We start from the raw sequence: 26856 nt of genomic DNA, 5'->3' as shown, positions 1-26856 counted from the left end.
TTAACCTAGGATCGACGGTGGGTCTATTCGTAAGAAATGGGTCACCCACTCCATCGTAGGGTTTCAGCCTAGTCATAGTGCAGGGTCAGTTTTCCCCCTTCTACCTTAGGCTATGTTCACATTTGCGGCTTTGGACGCAGCGGCGTCGCCGCAAAACAACGCACGTGTCATGCTTCCCTATCTTTAACATCCTTTCGACGCACCTGGCAGTGCGTTGCAAACGCAACATGTTGCATTTTTTCTGCGTCCAAAATTTTTAAAAACGCTTGCGTCGCACTTCAAAACCTCCATTGAAGTGTATTGGCAACGCAGAAGACGCAAGTACTTGCGTTGTTGTGCGTTGTAGGACGCATGCGTTCTTTACTTTAAAAATAGAGACACTGAAAAGACCCTATATATTAAAAAAGGGTTGAACGCATGCGTAAAAAATGCATGCGTTCTACTTGCGTCTTTCGTGCGTCGTGCGTTGCATCCACGACGCTGCGTCCAAAGCCGCAAATGTGAACGTAGCCTTAGTCCTGTGTTGCATATCCATAACACCACAAACCTAACCACAACACGCCCCTAACCCTAATCCCAACAATAACCATAACCCTAACCACAAAACTAACCCTAGCACACCCCTGACCCTAATCCCAACCCTAACTCTAATTCCAGCCCTAACCCTAATTACAACCCTAACTCTAATCCCACCACAAACCCTAATCCCAACCCTAACTTTAGCCCCAACTCTAACCCTAACTTTAGCCCCAACCCTAACGCTATCCCCAGCCCTAACTCTAACCCTGACCCCCAACCCTAACCCTAATGGGAAAATGGAAATACATTTTTTTATTTTATTAATTTTCCCTAACTAAGGGGGTGATAAAGGGGGTTTCATTTACTATTTATAGTGGGTTTTTATAGCGGGTTTTTATGATTGACAGCTGTCACACACTAAAAGATGCTTTTTATTGCAAAAAATAGTGTTTGCATCACCACATTTTGAGAGCTATAATTTATCCATATTTTGGCCCACAGAGCCATGTGAGGGCTTGTTTTTTGTGGGACGAGTTAACGTTTTTATTGATACCATTTTTGGGCACATGAAATTTTTTGATCGCTTTTTATTCTGATTTTTGGGAGGCAGAATGAACAAAACCCAGCAATTCATGAACTTCTTTTGGAGGGGCGTTTATACCGTTCCGCGTGTGATAAAATTGATAAAGCAGTTTTATTCTTCGGGTCAGTACGATTACAGAGATATCTCATTTATATCAATCATTGCTTTACGTTTTGGCGCTTTTACACAATAAAAACTATTTTATTGTAAAAATATATATTTTTGCATCGCTATAACTTTTTTATTTTTCTACTGATGGAGCTGTGTGGTGGCTTGTTTTTTGCGGTACAAGATGACGTTTTCAGCGGTACCATTTTTATTTACATCCGTGTTTTTGATCGCGTTTTATTGCACGGCGGTTTGATGATAAAGCATTTTTTTACCTCAATTTTGTTTTTTACGGTTTTCACTGAAGAGGTTAAATAGTGGGACAGTTTTATAGAGTGGGTCGTTACGGACGCGGCGACACCAAATATGTGTACTTTTATTGTTTTTTTTTTATTTACATAAATAAATGTATTTATTGGAAAAATATTTATATTTTTTTCTTTATTTGAGGATTTAAAAAAAAATATTTTTACACATTCTAATTTTTTTTTAACTGTGTAACATTGTCCCAGGTTGGGACCTCACTATATCATGTTAGATCGCTGGTCTGACACTTTGCATAGCACAGTGTCAAATCAGAAATCTGACAGGCAGTGTAGGAGGCTTGCAGGCGTCTGCTCTCAGCAGGCGCTGACAAGCCACCTCACTGAACGACCCGGAAAGACCCCGTGGCCATCTTGGAGCCGGGGGTCTCCATGGAGACCACAGGAACAACACGATCGCATTGCGTTGTTTTGGTGGGAGCGCGCAGGGAGCCCCCTCCCTGCGTGATTGTTCTCTATGTCGCTGTCACTACTGACACTGGCATCAGAGGGGTTAAATGCCCACGATCGGCGCTAGCACCGATCGTGCGCATTGCTTCGGGGAGTCAGCTGTCGCATACAGCTGACACCTGCATGCGATCGCCACGGCGCTCACCGTGCAACAGCGGTGATCGTGCCGCTGTACTAGTGTGCGGCTGGCAGAAATGCAGTTCCCGCAGCACAGTACTAGTACGGCACAGGTCAGGAAGGGGTTAAAGTATTGGTGGACTGGGGCTGTCATTTTTCTTTATACAGATGAGGAATTCTTGACATATTCTGTCTTAGAACAGTTGAGAAATAAGGCTCAGAACTGTGTATGTACATAGGCTCTCGGGCACACTTGTGGAGGAAAGGAGGTGAGACAGATTTCCAGAGAGGATTAGAAAAATTCTTGGTTTATACTATATACAGTGAAGGAAATAATTATTTGCACCCTTGATGATTTTGTAAGTTTGCCCACTGAGAAAGACATGAACAGTCTATAATTTTAAGGGTACCGGTAGGTTAATTTTAACATTGAGAGATAGAATATTAAAAATAAAATCCAGAGAATTACATTGTATAAGTTTAATAAATGTATTTGCATTTTGCAGTGAGAAATAAGTATTTGATCCCTCTGGCAAACAAGACTTAATACTTGGTGGCAAAACCCTTGTTGGCAAGCACAGCAGTCAAAATTTTTTTGTAGTTGATGATGAGGTTTGCGCGCATGTCGGGAGGAATTTTGGTCCACTCCTTTTTGCAGATCATCTCTATATCATTAAGATTTTGAGGCTGTCGCTTATTAACAAAGAGAACACAAGCAAACACAAAATGCCAATTTTTACTGCAAAAGAATAGGAAATCAGGAAGGGGCAAACACTTTTTCACACAACTGTATAAAGTATATTTAAATAGATAGAGAAGTTATTGCATTGTTTTAAAATATTTAGACTGTTAACAATATTGTAAATCTAGACCATCTAAGTTAAATCCACTTACATGCACTTACGTATAAAACTCTTCTGCAGGAGATTTGGAGTTATTAGTCCAAGTGATGTTTCTCTTTCCAAAATAATTAGTGCAGTTTGCTGTATTCCAGGGATTGTCACAACTTGTCCATGGTAAGGTTGTAGAAAAAGAGGAGTATAAATAGTACAAAGCCCAGGCGATTATGGTATTGTAGTAGAAGGACACATACAATCCAATGACGCATATAGCGAATCCAATGCCTAGAAACAAAGCACTGATTATTATATTGTTTTATTTGTGTTAGAAAAACACCTTAAATCTGACAAACAAAAAGTATATTCTACTTTTGTAACCGTGATAGGACAGATTCGATTTTGTAGGCGTTCAGTTTCTCTATTTCTATAGAATGCTGAATGCTAGTATAAACATAGCCTAACCTGTGTTAAACAAGTAGGTTAAACAAAAACCTCCATCGATAATGATGGCTGACATTTTTTTGAAAGTCATGATTTCATTTATTAAAGCAATAAATAAGGGTTTTATTGAACATACAAATTATTTATTTTTAGCCTTGTTATCAACTACGTACACAGATTAAAGTATAGGGCTGGAGCGCCCGCCAGGGCCGTGGGGATACTCGGTTCCGGGTTGGCTCTTAAAGGGATGTATCATGGCAGCAGTTACCTGGTTTGTGGCCCAATATAATAGTCAATTAAAGGGAAATAAAGTCTATAAGAGATGATTCGTGACGCCACCTGTGGTACTTGGCTAGGGATGGCCGATGCTGCTTATAGAGACAGCTGGGGATGATGGTGATGCAGCAAAGTTGATACAGCTCTCCACAGGTAGAGCTTAGTCCCAGGGCATTTATATTGTTAAAGATGGTGATGATGGATGTAGTGCAGGGTGAATGGTGGAGTAAATAACTCCGAGGACACAGCAGGGTGCAGTTTCCACACTTTTACTCATGGTTTGAAGTGCAAGCCGGGGCACTAGTTACAGATGACAATGGAGGTCCGGGGAGCCTGGATGCAACTTAGGATTCACTAAGGCTGGTTTCACATTTGCGTTTATTGCTGCTGCGTTTTAGCGCAAAAAAGCATGCGTTTTTTTCCTATACTTAACATTAAAAACGCATGCTTTTTTTAAATGCGTTTTGCCACGTTTTGCCGCCGCATGCGTCTTTTGTATGCATGCGTTGTGTTGCAGAAATGCAACATGTAGTAACTTTTTAGCGGCGTTTTTTTGCCGCAAAAAAAGCATGCGCTTTTTTTGCGGCAAAAAAACTTATTGCTGTCTATGTAAACGCATGCGTTTTTAAGCACATGCGTTTGGTTGCGTTAAAAACGCATGCGTTTTTATAAAAAAAAGAAAACACACTGATAAGCCACCCCACACCATAAAATTGATAAAGGGATCCTACCCCTACCCTTAACCCTACCCCTAACCCTACCCCTAACCCTTCCCTTAACCCTAAGGGTTAGGGTTAGGATCCCTAAGGGTTAGGGTTAGGGGTAGGGTTAGGGTTAGGATCCCTTAGGGTTAGGGTTAGGGGTAGGGTTAGGGTTAGGGGTAGGGTTAGGGTTAAGATCCCTTAGGGTTAGGGTAAGGGTTAGGGTTAGGATCCCTAGGGTTACTAGGGCTCCAAACCTAACCCTAACCCAAACCCTAACCCTAACCCTAGCTATTTCTGTTTATAGTGGGTTTTCTTGTTGATTTTGATGATTGGCAGCTGTCACACACTTCTCATCATGCGCAAACGCATGAAAAAACGCATGTAAATGCTTCAAAACGCCGCGTTTGTAATAAAACATGCAAAAACGCATGCGTCTAAAAAATGCGGCGTTTTACCGCATTTACATGCGTTTTTCACCACATGCGTTTGCGTTTAAAATGCTGCGTTTTTAAACGCAAATGTGAAACCAGCCTAAGCCTTATGGGTTTTGAGGCCTTCTTACTGCGCTGTCCTCTGAGGTCCTTGCTGCCTAAGGCTATGCTTGTTTCAGTCTCCTCAGCTTGAGCCAATTGCAGGTGTCGCTCCTTTATGGCGGCTCCGGGCTCTGGTCTGCTGCGGTGCCTTAGGGTGTCTGCTGGGCCAGGAGGCCTGCAATCCACTGCCCTTTGGATTTAGCTGGGACTATTGTACCCGTCAACCACGGACTCCGGCATCCGGCTTCTAGAGCTTGGTCACAGCTCCACTCCCCAGATTCTCTTTCACTTCTCTCCTCTTTCCTCTGTTCCAGACACTGACTGATGGTTATAGGATGTTTCGCCCCCAGCAGTTCGCCTCTGGGCACATCTTGTTCGTGATGCCAAGTTGAGTCGCCCGCCAGGGCAGTGGGGTACTCGGTACTGGGTCCGGTACTTGAATGCGACGTCACAGTGGCTGCAACCGGGTCCGTGGCCCTGGGCACTCAAATAAAAGGGAAAAGTCTTTTAAGGGTTTGGTGAATAAAGTTTGTGTTCATGACGCCACCTGTGGTATTCGGTCAGTAGGGACCGACGCTGCTTAAAGGGGTCCTCTGGGGTGATGGTATGGCAGCTGGATGGTATAACTTCCCACAGGTGAAGTAAATGTACCTGGGGTGAACTGCTGGGGGTGAAACATCCAAATCTCCTGACTGACTGACCCCTCTTCCAGGCCAGAACTAATAGAGAAGCTCCCCTGAAACTGGGTTTACAGCTCCCCCTTCTGGTCTGGAGTCAGGAAAAGTGTTGGATGTAAGCGTTATCTAGTCAGGGAAACCCTCCTTGCTTCCAGGCATGTCATCACTCCCCGGTGAGGGATGCAATGCCACTGTGGCAACTGGACTCCTGGGGTGCCACAGGTCTGGTTCTTAGGATTACTTTATTATAACCTGCATAAAGCTGATTTAGATTTGTTAGCCCTCATTAGTACATTCATCGAAGCAATTTTGGCAGAGTTCTGGGGTAAACAGCTTTGAAAAGTCGCATAATTATTGCAATACCCGGAGTTGCACAAAAATATAGCTAGACGCCAGTTTCTTCAAGCTCTGTGAAAATGGGCAGAGCTGGGGAGGAATGGGACGCAGCGAAACTGTGTCTCCAAAGCTCGTCTACTTCATCATGAGCTGTGGATACCTTCAGCCAGACATCTTACTCCAGTCTCTGACTACAGTAGCATTTGTGGCAAGGTAAATGGAGGTGCATGCCACTCATCAGATTCTCCTGATAAATTAAAAGGCTTATGCCACTTAATGGATCAGGAGCACCTGACTCGACCCCTCATCATGACTGGCGAGAAGGTCTTGATGAATGGGACCAATATTTTATGGAGTAGGACTTAGAAACAACCAGACATGACACCCAGTAAGGTTACAATGAGAACTGAATAATTTCATGTACATTATTGTTTTCTAATAAAGGAAAATCACAACTCTCCAAAACATGAAGATCTATAAATTATTTTAGGGTAATTAATGAAGATGGGTTAATTATATAAAGTTAGGTCCATATATATTTGGACAGAGACAACATTTTTCTAATTTTGGTTATAGATATTACCACAATGAATTTAAAACAAAACAATTCAGATGCAGTTGAAGTTCAGACTTTCAGCATTCATTTGAGGGTATCCACATTAAAATTGGATGAAGGGTGTTAGGGCTAGCGGAACACACCAAATAATAAGACAGATAGAGTATGGTGCGTTCGCAGCCCGGGGTCCACCGTGCAGAGATGGAACCTGCTGCCAAGTAATGACGGACTATATGGCGGTACAAAGTGAATACACACATGGGCTAACCTCACCCTGTGTGAAGGAAGCGAACCCTGTTACGTCACAGGGCCGTGGTACCGCACCAAGAGCGCAAGCAACGAGTCTCAGAACTCAATCCCAAGACACAGGATTTGAGTACATAGACCTCATGCGCTCGACAGCGCTACTGAGGTGTCAGAGTGACAGCAATAGAAGCACGAGAGTGCATGCAGTGCCGCACTGGCGAACGCCACTAACCACCCAGGCTTGGGTCAGGAAAGCGCTGTGAAAGCACAAGGCGCCGCACTGGCGGTCACAGCAATAAGACGCTGTATTGTGTGTTTACGTGCTGATGGCTAAGTCGGGCGCTAGATAGCAAACATACACCTTCCGCGAACAGTCATCCAATAGGGAGGGTTATTTAAAGAGCGACTTTCACTCACAACACACACACATTTACAAATGTACACTAGCGCATGGCCGTGCGGTCATGCGCAGCTTATATAGTTGCAGCACGTTCAGGACCTTCCAATAAAGGACCAATGGGAAGCTGCTACCAAAGTTTTGCCCTTTCAGGACCTTCCTGGAGGACCAATGGGATGTGCTGCAGTACCTGAGCATGTGACCCTCGATCTCCAATGGGAGATCTTGCCCTGGGCATGCTCAGAAAGAGAAAAGCAGGACTTAGCCCCAAAAGCATCTGCTCGCCGCTGCCCAACACTGACTTCAATGGCAGAAGCAGGAAAAGCAGCAGTAACTCTTTGTACAGAGTGAGACTGAGCAAGACGCTGGGACCGACGTCTCTGCTGAGCAGACTCCACTGCGGCTGGATAAGAATGGGAGACCGCAGCGGAGATGGCTCGAGATTCCCCTTGTGCAGAAGCAGGAACTCGACACCTAACAAAGGGTTTAGGAGTTTCAGCTCCTTAACATGTGCCACCCTGTTTTTAAAGGGACCAAAAGTAATTGGACAGATTCAATAATTTTAAATAAAATGTTCTTTTTTAGTACTTGGCTGAAAACCCTTTGTTGGCAATGACTGCCTGAAGTCTTGAACTCATGGACATCACCAGACGCTGTGTGTTCCTCCTTTTTGATGCTCTGCCAGGCCTTCTGTCAGGAATCTCACCGCTGCCACCAATTTGTCACGATTCACACCGTGACTGTCACCCCAACGTCACGGATCGGGGTGACTTTGGGCCAACAGACGGCTATCACATGTGCAGGGGGGCTTATCTTAGTTATCCCTCCACTTCACAATGTGATGAAAAAACACATCCAAGGCTATTGACCTCTTAGTTTACAGCAGGGGCTTATTCTAGATATCCCACTGCTCTGCAATATACCACAAACTGCAGGGATTTATGTATATCCCGCTTACAGTTCCACTTAAAACTTGCAGCTCTCTGGCGCCCCCCTTACTCTCTGGTCAGATGTGGTACTGCACCTGAGGTATTTAGTCGCCAGAAAGGCTGCCTGCTATGTACTGGCTATTGGGCACGCTGCAGCGACGCGATAAACTACTCCCACTCAGGCAGGAACAATAATTATCAACGCCGCAGTCGCTACAGCATCACCCAAAAGTCTGCACACGGTCGCTGCCACCAGCTTCGATTAAACGGGTCCGAAGCTAACCCAAAAACAACAGTAGTGTAATTCCCTTCAGGAGACTTAGGGTACAGTTTAGAACAGGAGAATGAACTAGTATTAAATAATATACCCCATCAAAAGTTTCAGGCAGTGTTTTATCAAAATATTTTACAAATGATGTTACAAATGAGACAATTGCAAATATGGACAAGGTAATTATAAAAAAAACAAGGATTACATGAGAATAACACTTACATGTGTTCAAAGCATTAAGGCAACCAGGCTAGTGAAGTTTCCATACATCCCAGCTCATTGGACGTGCTCAGGGCTCTCCAGGAAAAAAGACAAGAAGAAGCTAATGCTGGGGATCTGGGCAGACATTTATAGCTAAGCCTGTAACATCCCAGCAAGGGGTTGGATCACCTCGTCCCTCCTACCTCTTCAGTTAACTAATTTTACCCTAACCTATATCTAATTTCTATAACTCGGCTACAAAACATGTCATAGTCATAACAAACCCAGCATTCATCTCGGATTAACGTGGGCATTCTAATGAGATCAAATATGTCCTATCTGGGATACATATTTACAGAGAAATCCCTACTTCTTTACCAGATGGAGTTAGAAGCCCGTTTTTTGAGGGATGGGTAGATCCACCGAGGGAGATTAAGAATATATATTTTTGTGTTCTTAACGTAAACGGTTTGCGTAATATCTTACAAAAACAAAACAAAGAACTTCCATGTGTTCTAGAGACTTAGAATCCAGTTCTTGCTGGTCACTTTCCACTGCAGGAATGCCGGTCGTAAATAATTTTAGGCAATAAAACGCTCTTCCCCCATGTACATTGGCAAGGCAGCTCTTGGCTGAGTGAAAGGGAAGGGGGCTTTTTAGCCCGCAGCCTGCTAACAAGAGAAACTACTTATATGATATTTCATACCATATCGTGACACCTCCCCCTTTTGGTGTGCGCTAGGGAGGTTGAACCCGACGGTATGCCTCCATGCGCACCTCAGGGTCTTCACCCTGGCGGGACAGTCCATCTGCATTCCCATGCTCTTTGCCCGTTTTGTGTTCAATGGTGAAGTCAAACTGCTGAAGGGCAAGGCTCCAGCGTAGCAACCTGCCGTTGGTTCCACCCATGGCGTTTAGCCAGCGCAGAGGGTCGTGGTTGGTCACCACAGTGAAGGGGCGACCGTACAAGTAGGGCTGCAAGCGCTGCAGGGCCCAGACTATGGCCAGGCACTCCTTCTCGATGGTGGAGTAGGCCACTTCCCTCGGCAAAAGTTTCCGGCTCAGGTATAACATGGGGTGCTCTTGGTCCTCTGAGTCAACCAAGCTGAGCACAGCACCAAGGCCAAACTCGCTGGCATCGGTCTGCACCAAGAACGGTCAACTGCTGTCGACTGCTTTCAACACAGGGGCATTGCACAGTGCGGTTTTCAACGCCTGGAAGGCCCCCTCACAGCCAACTGTCCAGTTGACAATGTGGGGTAGCTTCTTCCTGGTGAGGTCCGTCAAAGGTTTTGCCAGGCTACTATAGTGCTGTACGAAGCGCCTATAGTACCCTGCAGTGCCTAAGAAGGACATCACCTGTTTCTTGGTCACGGGAGTGGGCCAGTTCACGATCGCGCCCACTTTCTCCGGCTCTGGCTTCAGGGTGTTCCCACCTACCCGGTGCCCCAGGTAGTGAACCTCCCTCATGCCCATCTGGCACTTTCCCGGCTTGTTAGTCAGTCCTGCTTGGCGAATTCACCTTAGCACCTCCTCGAGATGCTGCAGGTGTTCCTCCCAGGAGGAACTGAAGATGGCAATGTCATCCAAGTACACCATGGCGTACTTCTCCAGTCCCTGAAGCAGGAGGTTGACCATCCGCTGGAAAGTGGCAGGGGCATTCTTCATGCCGAAGGGCATGACCGTGGACTCGTACAGTCCGAAGGGCGTGATAAAGGCGGACTTCTCCTGCGCCTCGGGGCTCAGGGGAATCTGCCAGTATCCTCTACTCAGATCCATTATTGTTAGATAATCTGCGCCAGCTAACTTATCCAGCAGCTCCTCGATGCGCTGCATTGGGTGCGCGTCAGAGGCTGTGATGGCGTTGAGCCCCCTGTAGTCCACTCAGAACCGGGTGGTCTGGTCTTTCTTTGGCATGAGAACTACAGGTGAGGCCCACGCGCTCTTTGACCGTCGAATCACCCCCAGCTGTAACATCTCATCGATCTCTTGGCGCATAAGCTGCTGCACCTGGTCAGAGATTCAATAGGGTGTTTGCCGTAGTGGGGTGTGATTCCCGGTGTCCACCTCGTGGACTGCTAACTGAGTCTTCCCAGGTCGGTTGGAGAACACGACCCGGAAGGGTTCCAGTGTGGTTTGCAACTGCAACCGCTGGGGTTCAGTTAACGAGGCGCTTACCTCCACATCCTCGATGGACCCATTGGCCTTGGCTTGGGCCAGCATGTCCAGGAGGGTGTCTTCCTCCCCGTCTTCGGGCACGCTGCAGACTGGTAGGACGAAAGGTTCACGTTCGTGATGAGCCTTCATCATGTTGACGTGAAAGGCCTTTCACCTACCCCGAGCGTGGTCAAGCGTGACATTGTAAGTGACCGGGTTGAGCTGTTGGTGGACGACGTACGGGCCCTCCCAGGCTGCCTGAAGCTTATCCGTTGGTACGGGGACCAGCACCCACCCCTTTTGACCCATGTGGTAGGTCCTCTCCCGGGCGTTCTGGTTGTACCAGTGCTTCTGGTCAGCCTGAGCCTGCGTCATGTTGTCATGCACCAACTGCGTCAAGGTCTGCATCTTGTCACGGAAGCGCATGACATACTCCACTATGGACACTTCAGAAGGGTTCGACTCCTCTTCCCAGGATTCTCTTACCAACCCAAGGGGTCCCCGGACTCACCTGCCGTACAGGAGCTCGAAGGGGGAGAACCCCGTCGAGGCCTGCGGAACTTCTCGGTAAGCGAATAACAGGTGTGGGAGGTACCGCTCCCAGTCATGCCCTTGGGTCTCAACCAGCATGCGTAGCATCTGTTTGAGGGTACCATTGAAGCATTCACATAAGCCATTGGTCTGTGGGTGATACGCACTCGATACCAGGTGCTTCACCTGCATTCTCTTACAGAGAGCCTCCATTAGGCGAGACATAAATTGGGTCCCTTGATCAGTAAGCATTTCTCTGGGAAATCCTACCCGTGCAAAGATAGCCAACAGGGCATCCGCCACCTTATCTGCCCTAGTTGACGACAGAGCTACTGCCTCTGGGTACCGGGTAGCGTAGTCTACCACAGTAAGAATATATTGCTTTCCAGAGCTGCTGGGGACGGCCAGTGGGCCCACAATGTCCACTGCGATCCTCTGGAAAGGCTCCTCTATCACTGGCAACGGGATCAGGGGAGCCTTAAGAGCAGGCCCCGCCTTCCCCACTCTTTGACAAGTGACACAGGAGCGGCAGTAGTTTGACACATCTGTCCCCATCTTAGGCCAATAGAAGTGTTGAGACAGCCGGGCCTTAGTTTTGCTGATCCCCAAGTGTCCAGCTAGCGGGATCTCATGGGCAATCCGTAACAACTCACCTCGGAATTGCTGCGGGACGACCAGCTGTCTTTCCCTCAACCACTCCTTTTGTGATTCTCCGGGTACTGTTTCCCGGTACAACCTTCCTCGTTCCCAGAACACCTTCTCCTTATCAGTCTCGGAGACGAGCATCCCGGCAAGTTGTCTCAAACTCTCTAGGCTCGCATCTGTGTGCAGAGCGGCCTGAAACTCCTGGCTAGGGGAAGCCAGAAGCAATGTCAGGATCCCTTCCCCACGGGAACCCTCTTGGACCTGCCCTGGGTCCACCTCTGGTTCAGTCACAGTGATGACAGAGGAGGGTCTAGAATGCAGACAGGTATCTGCGTTCCGGGCACTCTGACTGCAGGTGACAGCAGCTACGTAGGCTGTCTCCCCGGGGGTTTCTTCAGACCCATCAGCCGGCGCTGCTATGGGCTCTACCTCCCCATCCACCCCCAACACTCCAGGGGCAGTGCTACTTATGGGCCAGTTACCTTCCTCGGTGGCACCGGTCACTTTCATGGCATCACCTTCCTCACAGTTCCCATGCATCTCCCCATTTCCTGTAGCACAGACACTTGCCCCTGTTAGGGGTTCCTCAGCCGTCTCACTCCGCAGAGGGATGTGGCTGGGCACGCCTGTACCTATGGACACATTAACCTTCATAGAAAAATCATTATCAGGTTCAGTTGGCACAGGTACAACATTTTCACCATCAATCCTAGGAAAAAAATGATTAGATGCATCATTACAAGAAAAAGCATGGTCAGGTAACACATGCGATTTCCCGTCATCATCATCATCATCATCATGGTTAACTTTACCCTCATTAGTAGATTGGGGAGGGGTGTCAGGGACGTAGTATGCAACCATCCTCCCCAAATCAGTCCCCAACAAAACATCAGTGGGCAAATTATCAGACAGCCCCACTTCCTTCACCCCACTCCCGGCACCCCAATCAAGATACGATACGATACGATACACTTTATTGATCCCGTGGGAAATTATGGTATCACAGCAGCACAACTTAAATCAAATCATAAAAATCATAAAAGAATTACATAGTTGACATGACAGTGGAGTTGACAGAAGAACATTATACATTATACATTAGAATAGGACGTACACACCGAGTGAACTGAAATGTAGAGAAATAAGTAGACATTCACCTTGGTGGATTAACCCTAATGTTATTGTTGTACATTCCCATGGCAGTTGGCACAAACGATTTCCTATATTTTTCCTTCTTATACCTCAGAAGTATTAGCCGGTTACTGAAGGTGCTCTTCTGTCTCATGAATAGCTCATATAGTGGATGTGCATTATTGTTCATAATTGCCATACACTTTCTCAGAGTTCTTTTCTCCACTACCTCCCCAAAAGAGTCCAGATTGCAGCCCACAGCAGTACTTGCCTTCTTAATAATCTTATTCAGCTTATTAGCATCAGAGGCCCGCACACTACTACCCCAGCATGTGATTGCAAAAAAGATGGCACTTGCCACCACAGACTGGTAGAACATTTCTAACATTTTGCTGCACACATTAAAAGACCTCAGTTTCCTTAGGAAATACAATCTGCTCATCCCCTTCTTGTAGACAAACTCTGAGTGGCATCTCCAGTCCAGTTTGCTATCCAAATGGACCCCCAAATATTTGTAACTCTCCACCTGCTCAACCTCCTGACCAGCAATAGTGATCGGTAAGCATTCCAACTTAATCCTGCTATAGTTGGCCACCAACTCCTTGGTTCTCTTAACATTTAGTTGTAGATAGTTACCATTGCACCAATCCACGAAATTTGACACCACCCTTCTATATTCCTCATCCCCCTGATCTCCCCTAATGCATCCCACAACCATGGAGTCATCTGAAAATTTTTGAAGGTGGCAAAGTTCAGATTTATACTGAAAGTCTGAAGTATACAGTGTGAATAGAAAGGGTGCAAGCACCGTTCCCTGGGGGGCACCTACACTGCTCAATAATCTTCTTGACACCACTGCTCCCATCTGTACAAACTGTGGCCGATCTGATAGGTAGTCAGTTATCCAATATCTCATCCCCTCCTCAACGTTCATATCAGTCATCTTTTTGTGTAGTAAAAGTGGCTGCAGGGAGTTAAATGCACTCGAGAAATCGAAGAACATCGCTCGCACCATGGCTCCGTCAATCTCCAGAAATGAATGTACCCTATCTAACAGAGAAAGAATAGCATCATCCACCCCCAATCTATGTCGGTAAGCAAACTGAAGGGGATCGATAAAAGCATTGACCCTTGGTCTTAAGTGAGCAAGCACTAATCTTTCCAAGGCCTTCATAGCGTGAGATGTTAAGGCTACAGGACGATAGTCATTTAGGGTTGCAGGAGAAGAAGTCTTGGGTACCGGCACCAGACAGAAAGTTTTCCATAACACTGGTACCCTCTGTGTTTGTATACTTCCATTAAATAGGCGTGTAAAGACAGTACACAGCTGGTCTGCACAAACTTTAAGGACACGTGAGCTGAGACCATCAGGTCCTGCAGCTTTACCAATGTTAAGTGACTTAAACTGCCTCCTCACATCATTTTCGGATACTCTAAATTTAGTCTGCTCATCCTCCAATATCGATGTTGCAGAATTTGCACCCAGTTCCCATCCACTATCAGTTGGCAGTGCACATGTACTACTAAACCTGTTGAAATACTCGTTCATCTCATTAGCCTTGTCCAATGTTCCTCGATCATTTTCAGGCCTCACCTTAAACCCAGTCAGTAATTTCATTCCTGACCAAACCTCCCTGGTATTATTGTGGGACAGTTTCTTTTCAAGTTTAATTGTGAAGGCTTCCTGGGCCTCCTTTATTTTATGCTTCAATTCATGCTGTATCATTTTAATTTCCTCTTTGTCACCCAGTTTAAATGCCTTTTTTTTCCTGTTGAGCAAATGCTTCAATTCCTTTGTTATCCATGGCTTGTTGTTTGCAAAACACCTAATCTTTTTAGCCGACACCAACATATCAGTGCAGAAGTTAATGTAGTCAGTCACTCTACCAACCACATCAAGATAAACCCGGGCCATCGGTAAGGGACAGCTGATGCCCCCAATCCCCGTGACAGTTAGGGTTTTCCCTGGAATGATTTCTTCAGGGGCCGCCAGTTCGGGTCGGATGAGGGTTCGTTCAGCCCCGGTGTCCTTGAGGCCTGTAGCAACATGGCCTCCCACCGTGACGTGCTGTACGTTGTCACACACCCTCCCAACCACACCACCCACCAAAAGAACTGCTGCATTAGGCCCTGGGGCATTGGCTTGGGGGCTCTTCGGCTTGGCTGGACAGTAGGTACTGATATAACCAGGCCGATTGCAGTGGAAACACAGGCGAGGGTCGGTGGTAGGTCTGGTGTTGTTCGCCACGGGGGCAGGACCTTTGGTGTGCTGGCTGGCAGGGGTACTGGCGTTGGTTGCAGGCTTACCCCCTCTCCAGCTGGTGGTGACTGGCTTCCGCACTTCCGATCTACGGTTGGCCTCATAGGCAATCTGCGCTGCTTTCGCCACGTCTTTGGGTTCTCTGTCCATCACGAACTGTCGCACTTCAGCTGGGCAAAGATGAAAGAACTGGTCTTTGATCATCAGGTCTTGCAGCTGTGCAAAGGTGGTCACTGACAGTCCTTGGGTCCACTGGTCAAAGTGGGTTCCCAGTCCATGCACCACATCACTGTAACTGTCGTGTGGGCCACGTTGGAGGGTCCGGAACTTTCTACGGTACACCTCGGGTGTAAGCTGGTACTTGGCTATCAGGGCCTGCTTGATGGCCTCATAGTCTCCATCTTGTTCTTGAGGGAGGGCAGCAAACGCCTCCAGAGCTTTGCCTCTCAGCCCTGGTGTCAGGTGTCGGGCCCATTGGTCTGTAGGCAGCCGGTACTGTCTGTAGGCTTTCTCAAAGGCCCGCAGAAACGTGTCCAAGTCCCCATCCTTTTCCATCACAGGAAAGTGCTCAGGCCGGGGCTTTGGTGTCTGAGTGCTGCTGAGCTCACGGCTGGACTGGGATGACCCCTGCATTTGCAGTTGGGCCATCCGCAGCTGGTACTCCCACTCCGCTTGCCGCTCGGCTCGGGCCTCCTGCCGGTATTGCTGAATCAGCTGTAGGCATCCATCGTGGTCATCAGTGGGGAGTTCTCCCAAGGCCGCCTGCAGGTGGGGGTCCAATTCGCCCTGGTTGCTAATCGGGCCGGCATTCAGTGGTTGGACCTCTGCTGCAGCACCATGTTCGCTGGTGCTGGCTTCTGCGGCCTCTGGGCTCTGTGACCTGGCTTGGTCTGCTCTTCAAATTGCACCAGTTCAGCGACCATTTGAACCTTGGTCTTGCCCTGGGAGTTCAGGCCATGGTACGTGCATATCCCAGCAAGAGCGTCCTTCTTCTGCTGGGCGTACTAGGCTTCTCCTTTCGCAGCCATGGTTGCCAAATAAAAGATAGGATAGAAAAACGAAGAGAAAGGGAGGGGATAATTACCAGTACACAATTGTCTCACAACTAAAAACACTGAGTTCGTTCTCCAAACTTATTTGCGCAGAGTCTTCGCAAGAACTTTCTGCAAGTTTTTAGTGAGAGCAATGATTGCTCAAACCAAATCACTAATGCTCTAATATCCCACCGCCTTGCCACCAATTTGTCAGGAATCCCACCGCTGCCACCAACTTGTCAGGAAACCCTGACCGCTGCCACCAATTTGTCACGATTCACACTGTGACCGTCACCCCTACGTCACGGATCGGGGTGACTTTGGGCCAACACATCACATGTGCAGGGGGGCTTATCTTAGTTATCCCTCCACTTCACAATGTGATGAAAAAACACACCCAAGGCTATTGACCTCTTAGTTTACAGCAGGGGCTTATTCTAGGTATCCCACTGCTCTGCAATATACCACGAACTGCAGGGATTTATGTATATCCCGCTTACAGTTCCACTTAAAACTTGCAGCTCTCTGGCGCCCCCCTTACTCTCAGGTCAGATGTGGTACTGCACCTGGGGTAATTAGTCACCAGAAAGGCTGCCTGCTATGTACTGGCTATTGGGCACGCTGCAGCAACGCGATAAACTACTCCCACTCAGGCAGGAACAATAATTATCAACGCCGCAGTCGCTACAGCATCACCCAAAAGTCTGCACATGGTCGCTGCCACCAGCTTCGATTAAACGGGTCCGAAGCTAACCCAAAAACAACAGTAGTGTAATTCCCTTCAGGAGACTTAGGGTACGGTTTAGAACAGGAGAACGAACTAGTATTAAATAATATACCCCATCAAAAATTTCAGGCAGTGTTTTATCAAAATATTTTACAAATGATGTTACAAATGAGACAATTGCAAATATGGACAAGGTAATTATAAAAAAAAACAAGGATTACATGAGAATAACACTTACATGTGTTCAAAGCATTGCAGGCAACTAGGCTAGTGAAGTTTCCATACGTCCCAGCTCATTGGACGTGCTCAGGGCTCTCCAGGAAAAAAAACAAGAAGAAGCCAATGCTGGGGATCTGGGCAGACAGTTATAGCTAAGCCTGTAACATCCCAGCAAGGGGTTGGATCCCCTCGTCCCTCCTACCTCTTCAGTTAACTAATTTTACCCTAACCTATATCTAATTTCTATTACTCCGCTACAAAACATGTCATAGTCATAACAAACCCAGCATTCATCTCGGATTAACGTGGGCATTCTAATGAGATCAAATATGTCCTATCTGGGATACATATTTACAGAGAAATGCCAACTTCTTTACCAGATGGAGTTAGAAGCCCGTGTTTCGAGGGATGGGTAGATCCACCGAGGGAAATTAAGAATATATATTTCCGTGTTCTTAACGTAAACGGTTTGCGTAATATCTTACAAAAACAAAACAAAGAACTTCCATGTGTTCTAGAGACTTAGAATCCAGTTCTTGCTGGTCACTTTCCACTGCTGCAAGGCAGCTCTTGGCTGAGTGAAAAGGAAGGGGGCTTTTTAGCCCGCAGCCTGCTAACAAGAGAAACTACTTATATGATATTTCATACCATATCGTGACACCTTCACTGGTGGTTTTCAGTTGCTGTTTGTTTGTGGGCCTTTCTGTCTGAAGTTTAGTCTTTAAAAAGTTAAATGCATGCTCAATTTGGTTGGGATCAGGTGACTGACTTGGCCATCCAAGAATATTCCACTTTTTTGTTTTAATAAACTCCTGGGTTGCTTTGGCTTTGTTTTGGGTCATTGGTCATCATTTCATACTACAGATGGACAATCAGTTTGGCTGCATTTGGCTGGATCTGAGCACACAGTATGGCTCTGAATACCTCTGAATTAATTTGGCTGCTTCTGTCCTGTGTCACATCATCAATAATCACTAGTGACCCAGTGCCACTGGCGGCCATGCATGCCCAAGCCATCACACTGCCTCCGCTGTGTTTTACAGATGATGTGGTATGCTTTGGATTATGAGCTGTACCACGCCTTTGCCACACTTTTCTCTTTCCATCATTCTGGTAGAGGTTGATCTTGGTTTCATCTGTCCAAAGAATGTTCTTCCAGAACTGTGCTGGCTTTTTTTACAGTTTTTTAGCAAAGTCCAGTCTAGCCTTTTTATTCTTGATGCTTATGAGTGGCTTGCACCGTGCAGTGAACCCTATGTATTTACTTTCATGCAGTCTTCTCTTTATGGTAGATTTAGATATTGATACGCCTACCTCCTGGAGAGTGTTGTTCACTTGGTTGGCTGTTGTGAAGGGGTTTCTCTTCACCATGGAGATTATTCTGCGATCATCCACCACTGTTGTCTTCCGTGGGCGCCCAGGTCTTTTTGCATTGATAAGTTCACCAGTGCTTTCTTTCTTTCTCAGGTTGTACCAAACTGTAGATTTTGCCACTCCTAATATTGTAGCAATTTCTCGGATGGGTTTTTTCTGTTTTCGTAGCTTAAGGATGGCTTGTTTCACCTACATGGAGAGCTCCTTTGACCGCAAGTTTACTTCACAGCAACACCTTCCAAATGCAAGCACCACACCTCAAATCAACTCCAGGCCTTTTATCTTTAATTGAGAATGACATAACGAAGAGATTGCCCACACCTGTCCATGAAATAGCCTTAGAGTCAATTGTCCAATTACTTTTGGTCCCATTAAAAACAGGGTGGCACATGTTAAGGAGCTGAAACTCATAAACCCTTCATCCAATTTTAATATGGATACCCTCAAATGAAAGCTGAAAGTCTGAACTTCAACTGCATCTGAATTGTTTTGTTTAAAATTCATTGTGGTAATGTCTATAACCAAAATTAGAAAAATGTTGTCTTTGTCCAAATATATATGGACCTAACTGTATTTTACCCAAAAAATGAATAGTATATACAGTAGGTGAATAGGAGGATCTTATAGTGAGCTCATACAGTATTTTGACAAATTACAAAGGCCTAGATAAATCAAGGTCCAAAATTAGTTCATCATAGTTTTTTCTTATTTCACAAATAAGATATCACTACTATGATATGAAATGTGCATCCATCAGAAATAGCACAGTATACAAGGCAATACATTGTGTACATGTTTTGTATGTATCATGGTTGATGGGAAGCTCCTCAAAATAATTTCATCTACTTCGGCTAAAGAATAATGTAAATTTTCACACTAAATTATTTTATTGGTCCATTTTTCTTTGTAAAATGCAATCTATTTATTGGCATTTTCCAATCTGAAATATATATTTTTAATCTTCAAAATGTCTCCCTCTAGCCTACAGACCTCCTGCTGGTAGCCTGAAAATTATTTCAAAATGCAGCATTACATTAGAAAGTATTCTAGAGACAAAAGTATACAAACTAGAAAAATGTTACCTTTAAATATAGGGCAGATGCGTTTCCAAATGGGGATAGCACCTGTTCTGTGAAACTGCCCTAAAGCCAACTCCATGAAAAAGAGAGGGATGCCGCCAAATAGAGCCATAATGGTATATGGAATCAGGAATGCTCCTAAAACAATAGATAATACATACAGATAATTAAATACATACGGTAGCTTGTCTTTTTATAGCTGGAAAAAACAGATACTAGAAAACACTGATATTACAGATCATTGGGATATCACAGCACAAAATACTTAAATTTGTGAACTTTCTCGATATAGGTCAACTTTGTGCAACTGTAATACAGGTGTCTGGATGCAACGCATGGTGGCACGAGGCGGAAACAGTCTGGGATTATTGTAACTCTATTTATATACAGTGATTTACAGCAACTCTCGACAATCAGTGTTTGTAGCTCGGCAGATTAACATTTAAACAAAGATCACAATAAACCTGGAAAAGCAAAGGAAGTCTTTCTCTAACGTCAATGTTCTGTTCACAGCAATGGTGCCCCCAGTCGTGGGAGCCACCATATAAGTTTTCTCACTGCAATTGTGGCCCTGATAGGGGTCACTGAGTTTTTCCGCTAGACCGCAAGTCTCTCCCTGACGTAGCCTTTCAAAGCCCATTGAGCCTCTTACGCAACAACTGGCACCCTCCCAACCTGAGACCCTATTCCTAGCCGACTTAGGTACTGTAGAGGATAGCTGAAAGTGACGGCCCTGCTCAAACGCACTGTCCTTCCGCAGTCGCAGGCGCGTCCCACCTGTTGCAGTCTCCTTACAGATCTTGTCAGCTTGACAGTCAACGGAAGTCTCTTAGGAGTGGACCAGGCCTCAGCTCCTGATGGGCGACCTCCATTCTCTTGAGCTTTTCTGCCATGGGGCATGGATCCTGATCCCGACTAACACAGGCAGAACTCGGAGTCCTCCTGTGCGGAATCCTGGCCTTGTCAGGTGATGGCTCACAACTTGCTGTTGTAGGATTTCCGCTGAGGCCTTTTAAGCTGGCCTTAGCGACATCCCTGGAGCCTGGCTGCTCTCCTCTCCTTTCTAGCACCAAATGTGCCTGGTGTGCAGGGCTTTTATATACAGGAAGTCCTTCCTGTGGGTCACCTGATCAGGTCCAGCACCTGAAGTTGCTTCGCATGAAAATGTGGCACCCATGAGATCTGGTTGCCACAGAAGTACTGCACCTCATCCAGAGGTGTGGGATCCACTCTCGGGAAAGGAGGGGGCACTAACCGGGACTCCACACCTGCATCCAACACGACAACACTCCAGTCAGGGCATCTGGGTGTACCCTAAGGGAGGATGGCCTCATCCCAGTTTGGAGAGGGTTACTAGGTAGAGGGCGTGGGTGGAGTGAGTAGTTAAGGGAGGAGCTAATTAAGAGGAAAGTTAAGCAGATTATGAGAGGAGCTGAATGGAGTAAGATGTGCAGAAAGAGGCTCCCTGTCAGAGGGAGCTAGAGAGAGAGAAAAGGCTAAAGAGAGAGAAGCTCCATAAGGAAAGAAGGGGTCCTAGGGGCATGGTTTGTGAGCAATCCACCCATGGGGCCCGCATCCACACTGGCCATCGACCAGGTCACAGCGGGGAACCGGCCTCAAAGACTAGTGGAAGAATACAAGACTCAGCTAGCAAGCCCGAGGCTGCAGTATCTGCATGTGCTGCAGCCACATCCAACACATTCGCTAAAAAGGCAGCCACATAGGATCCAGAGGACCAACAGAGAGTGTCACCCGACAAGATCTGAGGCTGCTGGATTGGGACACTGTGTGAGAAGGCGCAGGGCAGAAGGGTGAGAGCCAGCACAGCGAGACGGCCAGGAAAGGAACATAGAAAGGGGGTTCTATAAGGTGCACTCAATTTACTTGAGAGCTGGCTGGACCACAGACCCGGAAGACACTGCACCCCGGCTGGGGACTACAACTAAAGGTACCTTCACACATAACGATATTGTTAACGATATCGTTGCTATTTGTGACGTAGCAACGATATCGTTAATGAAATCGTTCTGTGTGACAGCGACCAACGATCAGGCCCCTGCTGGGAGATCGTTGGTCGCTGAATAAAGTCCAGAACTTTATTTCGTCGCTGGATCTCCCTGGAGACATCGCTGGATCGGCGTGTGTGACACCGATCCAGCGATGTCTTCACTGGTAACCAGGGTAAACATCGGGTAACTAAGCGCAGGGCCGCGCTTAGTAACCCGATGTTTACCCTGGTTACCATGCTAAAAGTAAAAAAAAACAAACACTAGATACTTACCTACAGCCGTCTGTCCTCCAGCGCTGTGCTCTGCACTCCTCCTGTACTGGCTGTGAGCCGGAAAGCAGAGCGGTGACGTCACCGCTCTGCTTTCCGGCTCCCAGACAGTACAGGAGGAGAGCAGAGAAGCAGAGCGCAGCGCTGGAGGACAGACAGCGGTAGGTAAGTATGTAGCGTTTGTTTTTTTTCACTTTTAGCATGGTAACCAGGGTAAACATCGGGTTACTAAGCGCGGCCCTGCGCTTAGTTACCCGATATTTACCCTGGTTACCGGCATCGTTGGTCGCTGGAGAGCGGTCTGTGTAACAGCTCTCCAGCGACCAAACAGCGACGCTGCAGCGATCCGGATCGTTGTCGGTATCGCTGCAGCGTCGCTTAATGTGAAGGGGCCTTAAGAGCTGCGAGTAAACGTGTTAAACTGCACCCTGCTGTGTCCTCTGAATTATTACTGTGTCACCTGTCCTGCACTACAACCACCATCATCACCTTTAATACCATCACTGCCTTGGGGTGTAGCTCTACCTGTGGAGAGCTGTAATAACACTGCTGCATCACCATCAGCCTCAGCGGTCTCTTCAGTCAGCGTTGGCTAACATCTCCTATTTGCCGAATGCCACAGGTGGCGTCACGAACAATTTCCCTTTTCCCATAAACTTTATTCCCCTTTTCATCATAATTCTTTTATGGGATGCCCAGCGCCATGGACTGGGTCACTGCTGCCATGACACATCTTTTTAAGAAGAACTGGCCCGGTACCGAGTATCCCCACAGCCCTGGGGGCGCTCTATTTTGGCATCATGAACAGGATGGACCGACCCAGCAAACTGAGTCCTGAGCGCCATAGACTTTATTGAACTGTGCAAAACTTTCCATCATTGCAGCGCCACGAGGCGCGCAGGAAGAGAAAGGCATGTCATTGTGGGCAGGATTCAGCTGTGAGGTGCAAAGACCATGCCTGCCCACCCAGCACTACTATGTGATGAGGAGATGTCCGTCAGCAAGAGAGATCCGCCTCCTGATCTGGTATGGCAGGAATAGAAAGAGAAAGAGAAGAGAGCGGGAACCTGACCTGGGTGCAAGAAAAGACCCAGACGGCAAGATGGCGGAGGAAGGTGAGCAAGCGCTGGTGCGTGGGGTGGATCTGGAGGATTACCCCAGCCGAGACTCGGAAGACCTGTGCCAGTCGCCTGCGGTGGATCCGGATCTCCTGGATGCGGAGGTGAAGGAGCTGACCTGCCAGCTCCTGCAGACACAGCTGGCGGCGACAGTGGAGAAGCTGACCGGTAGACGGATGGCCTTGCCACCAACAACATCAACCACAGCGGAGTAAGAGACCGGCACCGGTGAGACACCAGGAGCAGGTACTGAGACCGACCCTGCCCCGGTGACCAACGGCACTTTAGTAGGCCCACTTCCCACCCCTACAGCCCCTAGGCCTGTCTGGGCATCCAGAAGTGCATCCTGGAACCGGACGCAGACATTTTAGACAAGATTCCAGCCGCACTGACACCAACGAGTGGCCCTCAGGAGGTGCACGCTGAGCCGGTGGTAATTAAAGGGGGACCCCAGGGGGCTGATATGATCAAGCTCCAGGGGGAAATCCCAGCCTTCACGTGGGAGGAATATCGTAGGCAGTGGGCAAAAAATATGATGCAGAAAGGAGGTTCTGGCAGAAGAGGAAACTACAGGCTAAGGCCCAAGCCCATAAGAGCAAAAGCCCATTGCGGCAGGAAGTAATGGTCACCTTCCACTTAGAAGAAGGGGTGGTGATAGCCTTTCATCAGAAAAAGGGGTGGTATTCCCCTTTTCATCATAACTCTTTTATTGGATGCCCAGGGACACAATCCGGGTCACTGCTGCCGTGACACATCCCTTTAAGAAGAACTGGCCCAGTAACGTGTATCCCCACGGCCCTGGCGGGCACTCCATAAATCTTCCAGCACAATTTGGTTCTGCTTGATTTCTCCTGGCCAGCAGATGGGAGTCTCTCCTTATTAATGGCACAGCTTGTAAGGCATAACCCAACAAGAAGGGAAAATAAATGCAGCTTTTCTGGCTAAAACAGAAAACAACAAAACAAAAGCAAAACACTGCAACGCAGTCCATACGTATGTGGGTGGCACCCCACTCTGGAGCAATACAGGTTCAGACTCTCTTTAGGACACCAATCCACTGGATAACCTCCCTCCAGTCTAGCTCAACAAAGACTGCCTGTGTAGAACCCATTTAGTTAAACCCCAGACCATGTGACTCTTTCCATCATGTGACTGACCACATGATCATGACATCACACAGGTCCTGGCAGCTCTGCAGGTGGAGATAAAGTGGATCTCCTCCCTCCCATTCTATGAAGGTCCATATGAAAGCAGCCAATTATGCAACTTTAACTTAACCCTCAGAACACATAGCGTGCTGGAGGAAAATACTCTGGTTTCATATCACTGATGCCATTAAGCGCATTGACACATATCTCCCCTTTATTACATTACCAGAGAATTTGTCACAATATATACAGTATATATATATATATATATATATATATATATATATATATATATATATATATATATATATATATATATTTATATATATCACAAAAGTGAGTACACCCCAAAAATTTTTATAAATATTTTATTATATCTTTTTATGCGACAACATTGAAGATATGACACTTTGATAAAATATAAAGTAGTCAGTGTACAGCTTGTATAACAGTGTAAATTTGGTGTGCAGTCTAAATAACTCAACATACAGCCATTAATGTCTAAACCACTGTACACCCCTAACTGAAAATGGCCAAATTGTGGCCAAAAAATAAATATTTTGTGTAGCCACTAGTGATGAGTGAGTATACTCGTTGCTCAGGTGGTCTCTGAGTATTTGGATGTGTACGGAGATTTAGTTTTCATCACCGCAGCTGAATGATTTACAGCTGCTAGACAGGCTGCAGCCAGGCAACCCCCACATGTACTCAGGCTGGCTAGCAGCTGTAAATCATGCAGCTGCGTCAACAAAAGCTAAATCTCCGAGCACTTACAAATACTTGGAGACAACCCAAGTGGGCTCGGGAAAACCCGAGCAACAAGTATACTCGTTCATCACTAGTAGCCACCATTATTTTTAAGCACTGCCTTAACTCTCTTGGGCATGGGGTTCACTAGAGCTTCACATGTTGCCAATGGAATTCTCTTCCATTACTTCATGGCGACATCATGGAGCTGGTGGATGTGTGAGACTGTGCGCTCCTCCACCTTCCGTTTAAGGATGTTCCACAGATGCTCAACAGGGTTTAGGTCTGGAGACATGCTTGGCCAATCCAGCACCTTTACCCTTACTGTCTTTAGCAAGACAGTGGTCATCTTGGAGGTGTGTTTGGGGTCGTTATTATATTGGATTTGGAATACTGCCCTGTGGCCCAGTTTCCAAAAGGAGGGGCTCATGCTCTGCTTCAGTGTGTCACAGTATATGTTGGCATTCATGGTTTCCTCAATGAACTGTAGCTCATGACCTTTGGATATGGGACAGATCCCACTCCACCTTAAAACAACCATAACTACAGTAAACCTAGGCACTAGAATAAATACACAAGACACATTATTTTGGTTGTCAAAATGACCACAGCTTTATTTAAATCACAGGATTAAAACAACCACAGTAGGAGTCAGGTGAAGTGCTAGTACATTTGGATTCACAAGTACTGTGATATCCCCAGCTGTATGTCATATAGCACCTGGACAGACAGCCAGAAAGGGGCGGCACACACTGGCTTGCCATTCAAGCATAGCCAGTAAACTTTCAGGGCACCATTGACCCTATTATTCTCACTCCTGTGCTGAACCCTGTGCCTGCCCCCGACTGACGTTACCATTACAACGTCCTTGAGGCTGGTCACCAAAGCCGAGCCTGTTCACCACCATGAGGTTTTTGCCTCCTCTATTAGTTAAAATATGTCCACCTTAACTTGTCCGCAACTTCCACCTGACTCCTAAACCACAAAGCTCTGACGGGTTATAAATTCCAAGTCACATTTGACACTTTTTTACAAATCACCTTTGTAAACTTATAAACTAAAAGTACCTGCAAAAGCATTAAGGGAACTAAACCTGGCAAACCTCTGACTCACAAAGAGTCATCCTACAGCGCACAGGAGAGGAAAAACTCCCTGTGGAGGAAACCTCTAGGGAACCTTGGCTGAAGGATTGCCCTTCCCTTGGGCTTAGAAGGTTAATGCCAATGTTAACTCTTTATAGTCATGATAAAATTATACCTGGTAAAAGATATACAATAGTGGAATGCCCGCCAGGGCCGTGAGGTACTTGGTACCGGTGGCAACCCGGTCCGTGGCCCTGGGCATTAAAGGAAAGGTCTTAAAAGGTGTTTGTTGAATAATAAAAGTTCATGACACCACCTGTGGTAATCGGTCAGGGGAGACCGACGCTACTTAACGGGGTCCTCTGGGGTGATGTTATGGCAGCAGGGATGGTATGGCTTCCCACAGGTGAAGGTGGGTCACCAGGGCTCCTGGTGTAGTAGGGACAGATGTTAGATGGTGTAGAAAGAAACAGAGGAAACAAGTTGTAGCCTTTTTACCTGGTTTACTGATGAATTCAGGCAGCCACAGTCCAGGGTACCGGATCACAGGTACAGGTAAGGTCCGGCCGGGATAGAAGCGAATCTGGAATCCCCTTTACCAGGTGGGGTTGGAAGCCTTCCCTCTAGCGCTGCGTTGTAGTCCCTTGCTGCCCTAGACCTCGCACAAGTTCCTCACTTTTTCTCTCTGTCCCCCAATAGGTAGGACACTACTCGTATGACAAGTAGCTCAAGCCTTTTTACAGAATCTCTATCACGACCCGGGCTCTATCTGCTACTGTGTCCTCGGATGTTAATGGTGGACAGGTAACTTGCAATCTGC

General features: G+C 46.8%; 1 protein-coding gene across 2 annotated transcripts in view; it reads right to left on the bottom strand.

Moving 5' to 3' along the window:
* LOC138671222 (sodium-dependent serotonin transporter-like) overlaps nucleotides 1–26856 on the bottom strand; it is a 316922-nt gene that overhangs the window by 190622 nt on the left and 99444 nt on the right. For both annotated transcript variants that reach the window (XM_069759212.1, XM_069759204.1), the window contains 2 exons: nucleotides 19667–19801; nucleotides 3005–3224 (listed from right to left, as the gene is read on the bottom strand). In XM_069759212.1, coding sequence (XP_069615313.1) covers nucleotides 3005–3224; nucleotides 19667–19801 — 355 coding nt within the window. The remainder of the gene's footprint in view (nucleotides 1–3004; nucleotides 3225–19666; nucleotides 19802–26856) is intronic.

The sequence above is a fragment of the Ranitomeya imitator genome, chromosome 1 (assembly GCF_032444005.1).
Source record: "Ranitomeya imitator isolate aRanImi1 chromosome 1, aRanImi1.pri, whole genome shotgun sequence".
In the NCBI taxonomy this organism is placed as follows: Eukaryota; Metazoa; Chordata; class Amphibia; order Anura; family Dendrobatidae; genus Ranitomeya; species Ranitomeya imitator.
This window is presented reverse-complemented; position numbering and strand designations above follow the sequence as displayed.